The 17,336-nt window shown below is 37.4% G+C and overlaps 1 protein-coding gene across 4 annotated transcripts in view; it reads right to left on the reverse strand.

Annotated features, from left to right (window-relative positions):
* Positions 1-17,336, reverse strand: part of Zbbx (zinc finger B-box domain containing) — a 112,636-nt gene that overhangs the window by 44,069 nt on the left and 51,231 nt on the right. For 3 of the 4 annotated variants that reach the window (XM_031374101.1, XM_031374099.1, XM_031374102.1), the window contains 3 exons: positions 15,225-15,374; positions 12,916-13,090; positions 5,592-5,727 (listed from right to left, as the gene is read on the reverse strand). In XM_031374101.1, the coding sequence (XP_031229961.1) occupies positions 5,592-5,727; positions 12,916-13,090; positions 15,225-15,374 (461 nt within the window). The remainder of the gene's footprint in view (positions 1-5,591; positions 5,728-12,915; positions 13,091-15,224; positions 15,375-17,336) is intronic. The other variant, XM_031374100.1, reaches the window with a different exon arrangement.

Consider the following 17,336-nt stretch of genomic DNA (forward strand, 5'->3'; position numbering starts at 1 on the left):
AAACAAACAAACAAACAAAAAAAAAAAAGAATTGAAGACCCTGAAATGAACCCACCCACCTACCTATGGTCACTTGATCTTTGACAAAGGAGGCAAAACAATACAGTGGAATAAAAGACAGCATTTCAACAAATGCTGGTTCAACTGGCAGTCAGCATGTAGAAGAATGCAAATTTGATCCATATTTATTTCCTTCTATAAAGCTCAAATAACAAGTGAATTAAGGTCTTCCACATAAAACCAGATATATTGAAACTAATAGAACAGAAAGCTGGGAAGAGCCTCAAACACAGGGGCACAGGGAAAAATTTTCTGAACAGACCACCATAGGCTTATGCTGTAAGATCAACAATCATTAAATGGGACCTCATAAAATTGCAAAGTTTTTGTAAGGCAAAGAACACTATTAACAGGGCAAAACGGCAACCAATAGATTGGGAAAAGATGTTTACCAATTCTACATCTGATAGAAGGCTAATATCAAATACATACAAAGTACTCAAGAAGTTAGGCTCCAAAGAACAAAATAACCCCATTAAAAATGGGGAACAGAGCAAAACAAAGAATTCTCACCTGAAGAATACCAAACGGCCAAGAAGCACCTAAAGAAATGTTCAACATCCTTAGTCATTAGGGAAGTGCAAATCAAAACAACCCTAAGATTCTATCTCACACCAGTCAGAATGACTAAGATCAAAAACTCAGGTGACAGCAGATGCTGGCAAGGATGTGGAGAAAGAGGAATATTCTTCCATTGTTGGTGGGATTGCAAGATGGTACAACCACTCTGGAAATCAGTTTGGCAGTTCCTCAGAAAATTGGACATAGTACTACCTGAGGACCCAGCTATACCTCTCCTGGTTATATACACAAAAGATTTTCCAACACATAACAAGGACATATGCTCCACTATATTCATAGCAGCTTTCTTTATAATAGCCAAAAGCTGAAAAGAACCCAGATATCCTTCAACAGAAGAATGGATACAGAAAATGTGGTACATTTATACAATGGAGTACTATTCAGCTATTCAAAACAATGAATTCATGACATTCTTAGGCAAATGGATGGAATTAGAAAATATCATCCTGAATGAGGTAACCCAATCACAAAGGAACACACATGTTATGAACTCATAGATAAGTGAATATTAGACCAAAAGCTCACAATACCCAAGATACAATTCACAGATAGTATTAAGCTCAGGAAGAAGAGCCCGAGAAATACCGATGCAAATGCTCTCAGCCAACCATTGGACTGAGCACCAGGACTCCAATGGAGGAGTTAGAAAAATAACTGAAGGAGCTAAAGGGTTTTGAAACACCATAGGAATAGAAACAATATTAACCAACCAGACCTATCCCCCAGAGTTCCCAGGGACTAAAACACCAACCAAAGTATATACATAAAAGGTTCCAAGGCTCCAGCTGCATATGTATAGAGGATGGCAATATCTGGCATCAATGTGAGGAGAAGAGCCCTTGGTGAAGGGCTCAATTTCCCAGTGTAGGGGAATGCCAGTGTCATGAGGAAATACAGAGACAAGGAGTGGAGCAGAAACTGAAGGAAAGGCCATACAGAGACTGCCCCACCTGGGGCAGCCCTCCTATATGTAGACAACAAACCCAGATACTGTTGATGATGCCAAGAAGTACTTGCTGAGAGGAGCCTGGTATAGTTGTTCCCTGAGATTATCTGCCAGAGTCTGACAAATACAGAGGCTGATGCTAGGAACCAACCATAGGATTGAGTATGGGGACCCCAATGAAGGAGTTAGAGGAAGGACTTAAGGAGCTAAAGGAGTTTACAACACCATATGTTGAAGAACAAAATTAACCATCCAGATTCCCAGAGATTCCAGGAACTAAACCACCAAACAAAGTGTATGCATGGAGGGATCCATGGCTCCAGCTGCATATGTAGCAGAAGACTGCCTTATTTGGTAACAATTGAAGGGGAAGCCTTTGGTCCTGTGAAAACTTGATGCCCCAGAGTAGGAGAATGTTAGGGTGGTGAGGTGGAAGTGGGTTGGTTTGAGGGGGAGAACTCTCAGAGTAGCAGGAGGATAAGAGGGATTCAAATAGCTCACATAAAATTAAATGGAGAGAAACTTAAAGCAATTCCACTAAAATCAGTAACAAAACAAGAATGCACAGTCTCTCCTAATCTATTCAATATAGTGCCTGAATTTCTAACTAGAGCAACAAAAGGTAAACAACCAAAAAAGATCAAGGGAATACAAACTGGAAAGGAAGAAGTCAAAGTATTGCAATTTACAGATGAATAGGACAGTGTTCATAAATGGCCCTAAAACTTCTACCAGAGGACTCTTATATCTGATCAGCACATTGAACAAAATGAATAGATACAAAGTTAACAAAAACAAAACAAAAAATAAAAATAAAACAAAACAATAGATCTCCTTTATACGAATGGTTAATGGACCAAGAAATAAACTAGGGAAACAGCACACTTTACATTAGCCACAAATATTTAAAGTATCTTGGCATAATTCCAACCAAGTAAATGAAAGACTTGTAAGATAAGAACTTCTAGTCCCTGAAGAATGAAATTAAGAATGATATCAGAAGATGGGAAGATATCTCATGCTCATATATCTATAGGATTAACATAGTGAAAATGGCCATCTTACCAAAAACAATCTACAGATTCAATGCAATTCCCATCAACATTCCAACGCAATTCTTTACAGAAGTTGAAATAATCTCCAACTCCATATGGAAAAACAAAAAACTCAGGCTAGCTAAAACAATTTGGAACAATAAAAGAACTTTGGAGGTATCACCATACTTGACCTCAAGCTGTACTACAGAACAATAGTAATAAAACTGCATGGTATTGGTAAAAGTACAAAGAAGTTGATCAAGGACCCTGAAATAAACTGACAGACCCAAGGGCACTTGATTTCTAACAAAGAAGGCAAAACCATACAATGAAAAAGAAAAAGCATCTTCAACAAATGGTGCTGATCTAACTGCATATCTCAATGTAGAAGAATGAGAATAGGTCCCTATCTGTCATCCTGCACAAAACTCAAGTCCAAGAGGATTAAAGACCTCAACATAAAATCAGATACACTAAATCTAATAGAACAAAAACTTGGGAATAGCCTTGAACTCATTGGTACAGGAGACAATTTCCTGAATAGAACAACAATGGCTCAGGCTCTAAGACTGTTAAGTGGTATCTTTTGAAACTGGATGGTTCTATAAGGCAAAGAAGTCTATCAATAAGACAAAGCAGCAGCCTACAGATTGTGAAAGGATCTTCACCAACCATAAATCTAACAGAAAGCTAATATACACAATTTATAAAGAACTCAAGAAATTAGACACCAAATATCTAAAAAAAACCCAATTAAAATATGGGGTACAGAGCTAAACAGAATTCTAATCATAGGAATCTCAAATAGCCGAGAAGCACTTAGTGTCCATAGTAATCAGGGGAATAAAAATTAAAAACAACCCTGAGATTCCATTTTATACCCATTAGTATGACTAAGATCAAAAACTCAAGTGACAGCATATATTGGCAAAGGATATGGAGTAAAGGAAACACACCCCCAATGCTGGTGCAAGTGAAAACTTATGCAATCACTTTGGAAATCAATTTGACAGTTTCACAGAAAACTGGGAATAATTCTACTGCAAAACCCAGCTATACCACTCCTGAGCATATACCCAAAAGATATTCAACCACCCAGCAAAGACACTTGCTAAACTATGATCATATCAGCTTTACTAGTAATAGTCAGAAACTGGAAACAACCTATATGTCCCTTATCTGAAGAATGGATAAAAAAAGTGTTATGTCTACACAATGGAATACTATTAAGCTATTAAAAAGCAAAGATATCATACATTTTGCTGGCAATGGTTGGAATTTAAGAATATCATCCCTAGTAGGTAACACAGCTCCAGAAAGACAGGTATTGAATATAGTAGCTTATATGTGGACTTTTTTCAAAAAGTTCAGGACAACCGTGCTACAATCCACAGACACAAAGAAACCAGAAATAAAGAGGTCCCAAGTTAGGATTAATGAACTGTACTCAGAAGGGGAAACTAAAGAGTCATCAGAGACTGATGAAGAGAGAGAACTGGGTAGGAGAGGTAAGGAGGGAAACCTGGATGATGATTTGGTGTGGGGGCTAGGTGTTGAGAAAGGGCTTGGAGTAAGAATGGAAATCGGCTGTGACCATCTCAGTTGACTAGCTGGAGTTCTGGGACAGGGCAGAATACTGGGAGTTCATGGAGGTGACCCTAGCTTAGATTCCTACCAGAGCGGGAAGCAGGGAGTGAAGTAGCCACCCTCTTTACCCAGGTAGAACTTTGAAATAAGGGAGGGGGACAACAATCCACCCACAAAACCTTCAACCCCTAAATTTTTCTTGCCTACAAACTGTGCATGGATAAAGACGGAACAGCGACTGAGGAAACAGCCAACCAATGACTGCCTCTACTTGAGATCCAGGCCATGGGAGAGAGCCAACCCCTGACACTATGAATGATACTCTGCTATGCTTGCAGACAGGGACACAGCATGACTGTCTCCGGAGAGTCTTCATCAAGCAGCAGATGGAGGCATGTACAGAGACCCACAGGCAACATCAGGAAGAGCGTTGGGGAGTCTTGTGGAAGAGTGGGAAATAGAACTGAGCAACTCCACGGGATTAAGCACATCACAAGTAGACTCACAGACTCACCAAAGTTAGGACATGGTGGCTCTCAAGAGTCTGGTAGCTGCAACCAGGAAGCATGCAAGAGCTGAACCTAGACACCCTACACATTTGTAGCAGATGTGCAGCTTTGTCTTCATGTGGGTCCCTTAATAAGTGGACTAGGGGCTGTCTCTGATTCTGTTTCCTGCCATTGGATTACCTTTCCCCCTACTTGAACTGCCTGCTTAGGCCTCAGTGGGAGAGGATGTAAGTAGGCCGGCTGGGACCAGATGTACAAAGTAAAGTGGTACCAAACCATGTTCCTCTTCTCTGAAGATAATAGGAGATAATGGGGGAAAGGAATATGTAAGGGTAGGACTGAGGAGAGAGAGAAGGGAGAGGGGCTGTGATTTAGATGTAAAGTGAATTTAAAAAATAAACATAAATAAAAAATTAAAAAGTAAAAATGAACTGATTAGACTTAATTAAAGTATAAAATTAAAGATCTAATTAATTTTATAATTTTAATTTTAAAAAAGTTTTAATTTAATACATTTGTAAAATAAAGCCTCAAATATCTATACTAAAATACAGCAAAGCCATTTTAAAGTGAGTCTTTGTTTATTGCATACTTTTGTTGTTATTCTTAAATTCCATACTTAATTTTTGTCTTTCCCCAGGAACACATCATTTTATATTTCTCTAGATTAAAATATACCATATACATGTATATATAAATATAAGTAATTAAAATTGTTGCTAATATAATCAAAGCTTCATAGGAATTTAAAATTACTTTTAAATAAGTCATACAAATATGAAATAAACTTACAAAAAACTTACTGATAAAATGAAGTAAAAATAACTTCTATTTCCTAAGAAATAGTAATATTAAAATTCTACTAAATACCTTCTGTACTTTTTAAGCCATAATTTTTCCATATATGACAGACTGTCTTCTGTGAATTCGATGTTAATTGGTTCTGTCCAAATTTTCAAATTAGTTTGTACTTCACATTCTTCCACAGAGTCTACAAAAATAAACACTTCACATAATTAATGTAGCCATGCTTCTTAACTCTCACATCTCCTCTTTAGATAAAGAAAAGCACTGATTGTTTGTGGAAGATAGTTCTTTGGCATTTATCCCTGTAAATATAATTTTCATCATGTTATGATATGTGATATTAATATAATACCAAGTCTATGATGTAAATAATTCTAAAGGCTTTAATAAATGGTTTTAATAAATGATTCTGTGTACAATTTCATCAAAATCTCTTCAAATAAAATGATTTTTATGAGTAGTCAAAAGCTTTCCAAATGCAACATTATCTTGATAAATTCAAACAGAGTTCTTGTACATTCCACACACTTAGCACACACATATACATCAGAGGTGTATAATAAAGCCATTTCTAATAATATTTGCACATTATAGAGAATAGAAAATAATTAATTTTTTATCATTCATAATGAGAACATTAACCCCCATGAACTTTTGCCTTTGATGTCATTTACTCCCAAATGTTACTATTTCTGAAACACCACAAACTAAAAAAAAAAAAAAAAACCTACTCAGAGGTATTTGATAGGGGTCAAGCTTTGGGCTAAATGACGCCTATGAGTCCAGGAGTGGTAGCCACTCTCAACCTCTAGATATTACCCTCTAACTAGATTGCAAACACCATCAGAATAAAATGCTCCAAGAAAAATAGGAAGAAGAAGTAATAAAGCTTAAAAACACATTTTTAAGGTATTCTAGCACCAAGCTGGCCCTAACTTCATACTGAAGACTTTAATGATTAGCATTCAGCCCAAAGCCAGCAGCCAAATAAGCCAATGGAAGAACTCAGTTCCTATCTGCTCAAGAGTATTGTAGTATTGAGTTAAAGAGGTAGCAGAACTCTAGAGAGTAAAAAGCCATTATCTGTTACATAAACAAAGAGAAAGTGTTAAGGTTGTGAGTGTGAATTGTGACCATGACCATGAAGGCAGGGGCAGAAGGTGAGCTGAAGCTAAAAGAATTGGAGTAGAAAAGTTAAGAGGTAGAGGAAGGAAGAAGAACTTATGATTTTTGGGTTTTGTTTTTGTTTTTTTTTTTTCAGAGAGAGGAAGCACGGAAGCACTGTACTTGAGTACTGTACTTGACTCTAAAATCTGGATAAAGATGTGAGAAGTACAGCACTAAAACAAGTAACCTGTGTTTTATTTTTCTCCATTCACCAATGGCACAATCTCAGAAAATAAGGAGGAGAGTCTGTCTTCATGTGTAGAAGGAGGTGTTGTTTACCTTGAATAAATAGTCTTCAAAGCCATCAAAAGTCCACAAAATAATGACAGCTAAGGCCATTTCACTATTTAGAATCATTTGACTAGAGACATGACTGCTCCTGATAACACCTACTTCTTGGTTCAAAGAAGATTTGAACATCTTTACCCCCAGGCAAGGTTGTTTTCATGGCAAGGCAGCTACTGGGCAGACATTGCCCATTAAATCTACAGAAAACACTGTCCAAAAAAAAGACACATTTTACAGAATAGTCAACTACTGACTTTGCCGAGACAGGGTCAGGAGCCCTTCAACTATTTTACAGGCCTGATGATCCTGGGCCTAAAGGCTTAAAGACAAGTGGCCCAACATTTTGAGAAATGAGGGACTGTACAGGTAATCAGTTATCTCTACAAATGGTTAAATTGCAAAAGCTATTCTTTGTGCTTCCTATATTTTCAGGTAATATTTAGCCGCTCTCGGATTTCTGATGGGGTTAAAGACTAGTTTTAGTTTCATAATCAAACTCAAGTTACTTAACATAGAATTTATAGAGTAGATGACATGGCTTCCAAATGATGTTACAGGCTGAAATTCTAAACATGATCTGGGGATAGAATCATAGTTTTTTCAGTTAGGAAATGTGTTAACTGACAAATTAATAGATGAGATGTCATTTGTATTTCATACTGTGTAATTCACCTAATTGTTATGGTTTTGTTCAATTTATATGTGGGAGAAATGTTTTGTTTGTTTGTTTGCTTGGACAGAAAAGATGACATGTAGAGGGAGGTGTGGTTTCCATAATTGATTCTTGATTATGTCAATAAAAAAAGCATAAGCCAATTGATGGGAGAAAGGAAAAAGGTGAGATTTCTGGTTCCTATTGAAAGAGAAGGGACACAGGGAAAGGGGATTCGGACTGGGCTTTGGGACGAGGAGGAAGCTACAGTTATATAGCTCTTGGGGCCTTTTGTAGTCTACAGTAGCAGGGGCTAAGGAGGTCGGAGGGAGCTGGCTGATAAGATTATGACAGGAAACTTTTCACCCAGCCATTGAGTTATCTGGTTAGTTTTAAAATAATAAAACTGTCTAGTGTTTGCTATCTGCAGAGCTAAAGTGGACAGGAGGAGAAAGAGGGCAGCTGGGGCAGATGTTGGCAAAGCTAGCCTTGAGGGGCTGGGATAGTGATCAGGGCTCCCAGGACAAACTGCCCACTGATCCTCAGCAGAGCTGAGTGAGACCAGCGGCAGCTGATCTCGGAGCCTAACTCGGAGCACAGGAAGAACTCCCAAGAAAATGTGATTTAAAAAAAAAAAAAATTTGCACGAAACATTCATGTGCTTATCAGAGTCTTTGAAAACTGATCCTAGTAACAAAAATCTAACTGCTAGGAGAAGAAACTTCAGTATCCATTCAGCAAGACACTTTGCTCATCAATTGAAGGGCATAAACATGCATGAGCTATGGCTTACAGGCAGAAGGACCTCATGAGCTATCAATAGGACTTTAGTTACCATATTGCTTCTGGCTCAGCAACTTTCTCTTCTGAGAATTTGGGTGAGATTCTCTACCACTCATTGTTTTGAGAACATGGTCATTTTTCTTAACATACTGCACAAAAATCCTAAAGTAAATGGATGCCTAAGAATCTGGGGAACACCCAGGAGAACAGTGTAGAAGAAACCAAGCAAGCAAGCCAATGGGAGAACGTCAGCAGGGAGGTCAGAGGGAGGAGAGCTTTAGCTCACACGATGGCCTCTGGCCAGCAAAAGCACCTAACATTCACACTGAAGAAAAGAAGTTTCTGGTTGACTAAAATGAATTTTATCAGTGATAAAAATATCTAGAGAACTGGAAATTTTAAAGCACACTTCTCTGCTAAATGGCCATGGAACACAAGGATGCTTAATGTAATTTATAATAAAAGGTGCATATATTAAGTATAGTACCTATCTCTATTATTTGAGCAAAATTTTAGGTGCCTGAAAATATTAAGTGTTGGTGATAATGCAATCAACAGAAAACTCTTATAGACTTCAGATTAAGTATAAAATGTTGCAGATGGGAGTATAAAATGTTGAAATTACTTTTCTTAATAATTCATCTTTATTTAGTTCAGTTGAGGACATATATTCCTGACAAACCAGCTAGTTTTCTCTCAAGTAATGACATCCTTGGAAATGTGTATAGGGCATACTTTAAGACACACAAAAAATATATAGTAGTATTGTTTGACATGCTCAAAATGAGAAATACATTACAGAAAAAAAATCAACATTTAAACTGAGAAATAGTGGCACATTCACAGAATAAAATATTAGCAAACATTGAAAGTAGGTGGATTACAACCATACACATTTTCATGCATGAATCACAGATAAATATTACTGCATCATATGAGATGTAAAAGAATATAAATAACATAATTACACACACATACACACACACACATGAAATACTTGTACAATAAGGCAATATGTTTTGAATAAACTTCAGGGAAACCAAGGTATTAAAAAGGATAAAGCACAGGTTAGTGAGACCCTGGAGAAGCTGGGGAAAGAGAGAGCAGTCATATGAAATAAGAGAATCACAGATGCTTATTAGTTTTTCCACCATGAGCTGTATAAAATTCACAATCCTTCTGTTATACCCATTTTAATATAGAATATAAAAGCTAATATGAAATTAAAATACAACCACATATATTACTAATAAAATGTTTAATTTTCTATACTCAATCAAAGTTAAATATGTCAATAACAGTCCTTATTATGACTTATATCTACACAGGACCTTCATTGTAAGGAAGAATGAGAATAAGAGACAAAAAACAATTTCTCCACACAAAACATTGCAACTTTTGTTTCCAAACATCCATCAGAATATCATAGCATCTTTCCCCAATGACTCATTCTAAATGCACCTCAGTCTTTGCTGGAACATCACAGCAGAACTGAAAATGGAAATAACTCAGAAAATAAAAACATTTTCTTTTTTCAAAATTCTCAGTTAAATATATTTTCTTCTTCAAGCCCTATAAAAGTCATATAATCCCTTTCTTCCCTGGGATTCCAATTCCTCTATGAAAACAATAAGAGACAGAGACATCTGCCACATGAAACCATTTATTTGTGGGTTCCAATCAGTCTCATCTTTGTGGTGTAGCAATGGCAGAATTACTTCTGTAACTGTGCTCTAACAAAGCCAGAGAAGTGACCCTTCCCTCACTTTAGTGAGGACATGCTCCAGGACATCAGAGAGTAGTTTGTTCTTCCTCTTAGAGTGGAAATGTGACAGGAGTTTCACAAATCATAAGAGCAGCCTGAAGGAAAAATATCCAAACTCATGAGATACTGTCTCCTAACGAGGATCATGTTGTACCTTGTGTCAATTGTTGCAGGGAAATATTAAGATGGGGGGTTTCTAGAATATGGGGCACATGGTAAGAGAAATGAATTCCATGGACTTAGGTGCACTTATCTCATCGTGATATGAGACAATGTTATCTGACGGTAGTATGGTAAATAACAATTACATAGGACATATAATATAGGCAGAATAAATATCTGTATCTGAAATATGTACTTTCCCATGAGGATAAATCACTGTGGCTTTCATGATAAAAAAAAAAGTTCAGTATAAGCATTCTACATATCACCAAATGACCCTAATGACGTCCATCCAATGGCCAGTCACTGGCTATTGGTATATAGAGGGAAACCAAGGTCTTCACAAATGCTACAGAGCCTGAGAGATAGTGTAATTAGATGGTGAAGGAACACCCTAGCCCTGAGTTCCTTCAATCATGAACAGTAAAGTGTAAGAAATAAACTCTTACCACTCCAACTTGCTTTTGGTCATGGTGTTTCATCGTAGCAATAGTAACCCTAAAACATCCTTGATGTGAGCAGAACGCACACAGCTCATGGAGGAAAAACATGAATTACACTTCTATTTCTTATCTAGTGACAGAAAGAAAATAATGCATTTATTGAGTCAAGGTTTGCCCTGCTAGAGCTAGTAGTCTAAATGTGACCTGTTGTTTTTCCTACCACTGAATTTATATTCATGAATATAAGGTTTTATTGCAGCACAGTAACTCGTTCATTCATGTGTTGTCTCTGACCTTTTTTATTCTTTATTTAGAAGACTGACTACATGAACTTGCTTATAGTAAATGCTTATCAAGTTCTGTAGAAGATTGAGTGTCTCTTCAGTTGCAAAGGTTGTGGTACCTTTTCATCTAAAAATATAGCATCTGAAAAGCAACTGTTGTTAGTTTGATAATCTTTATGATGATCTGAATCATCTTTAAACACTGGATTTTGCACTGAGTGAGGAATTCTCATAGTTCCCCAAAACGGTTGTTTCAGGCATTTCATTTTAGCATATAAATGATTAGGGAAGGGAGAGGAAATTCTAGGATCTTCTACTTACATACTAATCTATGGGTTTTCATACCACCTCTAAGACTTGCAGTGTAAGATACTTTCAATATTTATGTCTAAGGAAATAAGTCTCCATATTTCTAATGTACCAAATATGGAAAAGAATTAAACCAAGGCTTCATCTTTCATTCATGTGCAATAAACCATTATAAGCTCAAAGTTAAAATTTAACAATGTTTCTGAAGTTCTGAAAATTGCCTTTGGGGTTATTGCATACCCTGCTCACATCCAGGCTGTTTTAGGGTTACTATTGCTGTGATGAAACACCATGACTAAAAGTGAGTTGTAGTGGAAAGAGTTTATTTCACTTACACTTTACTGTTTATCATTGAAGGAAGTCAGGGAAAGAACACAAACAGGAAAGGAACCTGGAAGCCTAAACTGATGAAGAGGCCCTGAAAGAATATTGCTGAGTTGTTTGTTCCTTGTGACTTGATCAGCCTTCGTGTAGAACGATCTTAGAGGAGATAGCCCTATTCACAATGGGCTGGACCTTCCTACATCAAATCACTAATTTAATAAACGCCCTGTACACTTGCCTAACAGGGCAATATAATGGAGTCATTTGCTCAACTGAGTTTTTTCCTCCTCTCAAGTTGACACAAAAACTAGCCATCACAGTTTGTATGGGCATGTCATAAAGAAACCCATTATTTTGTATTTGAGTCAAAAGCTGAGACTAAAATCTTGCAGAGAAATAGCTTTTATAAATGCAAAAAAAATATTGCAAGCATAGTTCTATTCTTCCTATAAGGTTCATTGTGGTCATACATTCAACCTTCAAGTTAGGGTTTAAGGGTTACATGCAAGCACTTGTTCCTCCACCCTTCCTATTTATGGTGCTGTTTTGGAGACAGTGCAGTTTAGGAGCCTGATGTCTCACCAGAAGAATTAATTCTCAGGGAGGCATGCTACATGGTTTATACTAACACCTACTTCCTGTCTTGGGTCTCATGCCTGTTTTACAGTGTGTAAGAAGTGAGGAGTCCAGCCATCTGCTCCTGCTACTTTGGAGCCACCTGCTGCTGTATTTCTCCTACCTCGATGGGCTGTGCTGTCTCCAACTGTGAGCCAAAATAAATTCTCTTTTAGATTGCTTTGCTAGAGATTTGTCCATACTGAAAAGAAACTTACTGATCTAAGGCATTCAAAGTGTCCTTTGCTTACCTGCCCCATAGATTCTGCATTGCATCAATAGATCTCAAATGAAATAGTTTTCTAACCACTGTTTCCTTGTAGGAAAATCAAAGTTTAGAGTTCAATGTTCCATTCTTCCCATGATCTGAATTTACATAAAAACCAAGGTAAATATCCGCCCCCATGATCAACTTCATGTTTTATAAATAGTAAACAGCTCATTGCTGACCGCCTAGTGTTTACATAAAGCTCCCCTGAGAAGCTCAAGTAAATTGCTCTTTATTGTTTTTAAGCATTGAATTTGTACTGTCAGGAGTGGAAAGAAATGAAGACACCTTTATTGTGTTAGGTGATTATTTGAAGAGTGCCCATACCTGGTTTTTTTGCTTGTACTTCCTCGTGCTTGTTTTCCCCCTGTTGCCCAACTCTCCACTGTGTTAAGGCTTCTTGGAAGGACTGGGCAGATGCTTCTTCATCAAAAGGCATTTCCCACATGGCCTGGTACCTTGGAGTTCCACCTTCTCCTCCTTTTGCAGCTGTAGTTTCTACCTAACCAGTTAAAAATGTAGCACAGGCTTGTTTATTATATTTCCTGCATCTTATTAATACATGAAAAGAAGGATGCATTTAACTCAGAAGAGTATATTTTTCTGTGACACATTTAAATGTCCTAGTGTTTTTCTTAAAACTTTATCAGCAGTTATAAGTGGTCTGCTCAAAAGTTAACACTGTAAGAGACTTTAAATCCGATGACTTCATTTTATCTTTGCTCATCCCTTCTATAGATGTTCTGGTTATATACATATTATCCATCCTTTCTTCTTCCCCAGTCCTCTGCTCCTTACAATCTTCCCACATTACAGCAGTTGTCTGTTAGGAGATAGGGTCTCATTCTCTATGTAGGCAAGACTGATCTCAAACTTGAGATGTATCTACTTTGTACTCCTGAATTACAGGATTATAGGCATGAAATCATACCAGTTGACACGACTATAGATGGATATGTGTTTAATGCTAGTGTCTACTTAACAACAGAAGTTAAATAGTTAGTAAAGGACTAGAGGGCAGAGAAGGAAATCCTAAGGTATGAAAAATAGAATGCAATTTTAGAAAATAGGAAGGGTTAAATAGAGAGTAAAGGAGAAAGGAGAGTCAATTAACAAGAGGTGTCATGTTAGGAGTCCTATGGAAAGCTAAAATAGTAGAAGCTTCTTAAAATATATACATTCATCAATTAACTCTAAATGGAACCACCAAATAGCAGAGGAGACAAAACCCAACTGTTTCTCTACTGTGCCAATAGACCTCATGGGCCAGGAGGCTATTTGTCAAGAGGGCCTCATGCAAACTCCCAAACAACTCAGGCTACTGTCAAATTTGTTGGTAGCTCTGCACAAACTTCTTCCGTCAGATATAATCATTTCCATCCAATTTCCATTTCCAAAGGTAGGTTGTTTTGACTCCTAATACTTAACTTTTTTCTTTTTTTCTTCTCTGTCTACTTGCTTTGTCTTATTCTGATATTTGTTTTATTGGCCTGTATATTCTTTAGGGAAGGACAGAAAAAAGGCATGAAATTGCATGTGGTGGTGATGTAGAGGAGCTGGAGAGAGAAGACCATGGGAGAGCAATCATCAGAATATACTGAAATTCATCCAGTGGTGGTTCAAGGTACATTTTCTGCAGGTCTATGGAAACAATACCTGTAAATGTTCCCACTTTTGGGGTACACTCAAGCCTAGTTCCTTTGCAGGAAGAAATCATGCTGGAGTTGAGCACTTATCTACATGTTCAAAGGTCAAGAGACTTCAGTTATTTAACTCTCAATTAACAAAGCCTTGTGACTAGCAAGTAACTCAGTCAATGGCTACTGCAAAAAGGCAAGTACCTCATGGGGGAAAAGAGGATTATAACACGGATCAGAATGTGGAGTTTGATTCTTGCTAAAGAGTCAATAGAAGGGGATGATTTCCCTAGAAACTTCACACTTTAGGGAGTAGTTTGTCTCCCCCACTTCTCCTCAATAAATCTACCACATTCACTCATACAAGAAAATAATCCATATTAACATTATACATGTATCTGTACACAGATATATGTGCACACACACACGTATATACCCTAACCCTAACCCTAATCCAAACCCGAATCCTAACCCTAACCCTAGCCCAAACCCTAACCCTAAATATAACCCTAACATATAACCTTTGTGAGTGTGCAGATAAAAGTTTATGTAGCACATTGTGTGATCAATAGTTATTCTACATAACTGCCAGATTTTGGTATCCATCTTCCTTTATACACTGTTGTAAATGCCTTTCACCTAGACTTTTATATTTTGAGCATGTCCAAGTTCTAACTAATACAAAATTGTTATGTTGCATCCTGGATTTTTACTTGAATGTTTCTCTCCAGTATTCATACAGTTCCTGACATCATCAAAATGCACAAAAATCATATTGTCAAAAAAATATTTTGTACCAAAAAGAACAATTTTCAGTAGAATCAAAGTAATCTTAGAATTATTTTTATAGTCTAAATATATTCAATTACTAAAACAATTAACTATAAACTAATAACATGATAAAATGATGTTCCCAAATGTGCATCTGTGCTAAAAGATATAGATGGCAGTCAGGACATGTAGGACACGAAAAATACTCCTGGGTCTTCCTCGGTTTACCTCAGAGCTGTTCTGAAGAGGGAGGGCTTTGAGTTTCTGCTGACTTTTACTGGATGCTTCTGCGGGATTGGTCCCTTCATTGGGCGGATTTGCTTCCTTTATAAATTGATGAGCAGCATCTAATACGTTGGATAAGATTTGAGATTTTGGCTATTAAAAAGAAAAAAAGGGAAAGTACTGTGAAGAATCTTAATGAGGGAGTCTCAGAATTTACAAACAGCAAATCAAGTTTTCAATATTGTATGATTCATTAAATCCAATACAATTTATTTAATTTTGTTTTTTATTAATTTTAGAGATCATAATATAATTATATTATTTCTCTCTCCCCGTCCCTCCCTTTAAACCTTCCCAGATGCTACCTATTGCTTTCTTTCAAATTCATGACTCTTTTTACTTAATGTTGTTACATATATTTATCCTTTGTAATATTACTTGTATGTATGTTTTCAAGGCTAAAAGTCTGGTATTAGATAACCAAATGGTGTGGGGTTTTTTCTCTTTTAATTTTTATTATTATTTTTATTTATTCTTTAATCCTTTTTTACAGTCCAGACTTTATTCCCCTCCTGGTACACCCTTAGACTGTTCCACGTTTCACAGCCTCTCCACCGATCTCCGAGAGGATTTCCCTCCCTTTGTACCTCACCAGACCTCTCCACTCCCTGGGGCCCAAATATCTCCATGGTTAGGTGCATTTTCTTTGACTGAGTCCAGACCTGTAGTCCTCTGCTGTAAATGTGTTGGGGGCCTATATCAGCTGATGTATGCTGCCTGGTTGGTGGTTCAGTGTCTGAGAGATCCCAGGGTTTCAGGGTAGTTGAAATTGCTGGTCTTCCTATAGGGTCGCCCTAGTCCCCGGCTTCTTCTACCTTTTCACTAATTCAGCTACAAGGGTCACTAGTTTCTGTCCTTGGCTAGATGCAAATATTTGCATCTGACTCTTTCAGCTGCTTGTTGGGCCTTTTGAGGACAGTCATGATAGGCCCCTGTTTGTAAACACACTATAGCGTCCCCCTGAGCTGGATCCCAATTTGGGTCTGTCATTGGACCTCCTTGTCCTCAGGCTCTTCTCCATTTTTGTTCCTGCTGATCTGTCAGACAGGAACAATTTTGAGTCAGGGTTTTTGACTATGGAATGGCAAGCCCATCCCTCCACTTGATCCATTTCTACAACTTCCAGTATTCTCTAGTTGCCTGTATTTCTTTGTACATGACTGTGGTCTACTGGGCTTTCTCCCCATGCACCTTGACTCTCTGGCTCTCTCATTCATTTTTTCCCAATCTCCTTTAATATTCCCTGAGCCTCTGGTACTGAAGTTGTTTTTATACACACATGTATTGAAACTAGATTTCAGGCTTCAGACATTTTGAATGGGTGTGGTTTCTTGTAACGGTCAGTGTCTGTTGCAAAGAGAAGTTTCCTTGATGAGGGATGAAAACCACACTTTACTGTGGAATAGTGAGTAGATATTTAGAATGTAGTTATGGACAATGCTAGCTTAGTAATGTACCAATTACGAGTTCTCGTCCAAGGCCTATGACTTCACTAGTCCTAGGTAGTTAGATAGAATTCCAGTACCCAGAATGATTTCCCTTTTCTTGGGCAGGCCTTATGACCAACTAGAGAGCTGTTGTTATCACCAGGGTATAAGTGACACTACTGCATCACCACTGTTATAGAATCAAGATGGCTATTATTGTGGCTCATGGTAATCATAGCTGGGTAGAACTGTTGGCTGCTTCCCTCCTTTGGAAGCTAGTGTGGTGCCTTCTGATATTAATCATCCCAACAGTGGCCACTATATTCTGAGGGAAAGAGCTGAGCTTCAGACTTTTCGAAGCATCTTTAAAAGATTTTATCAGTTAGTCCTCAAGAAAACTCTAAAATATTTGTTTTTTTTTTCCATTCTAGTAATAAAGAAATTCAAGCCCAGAAAGTTAAAATAACTAGCCTTTAGTCACATAGTCAGTAGCAAGCAGAGCAGGGAGTTGTGTAAACAGAAAGATTCACAGCCTTTGCACCTATCCTACCCTGAAAATGATTGCTATGTTACTTTATGGACTTCATGGACAAAAGCAAGCCAACCAAACACCAAACAGAAAACCCTA

This window comes from Mastomys coucha, unplaced genomic scaffold (assembly GCF_008632895.1).
Source record: "Mastomys coucha isolate ucsf_1 unplaced genomic scaffold, UCSF_Mcou_1 pScaffold16, whole genome shotgun sequence".
Classification (NCBI taxonomy): domain Eukaryota; kingdom Metazoa; phylum Chordata; class Mammalia; order Rodentia; family Muridae; genus Mastomys; species Mastomys coucha.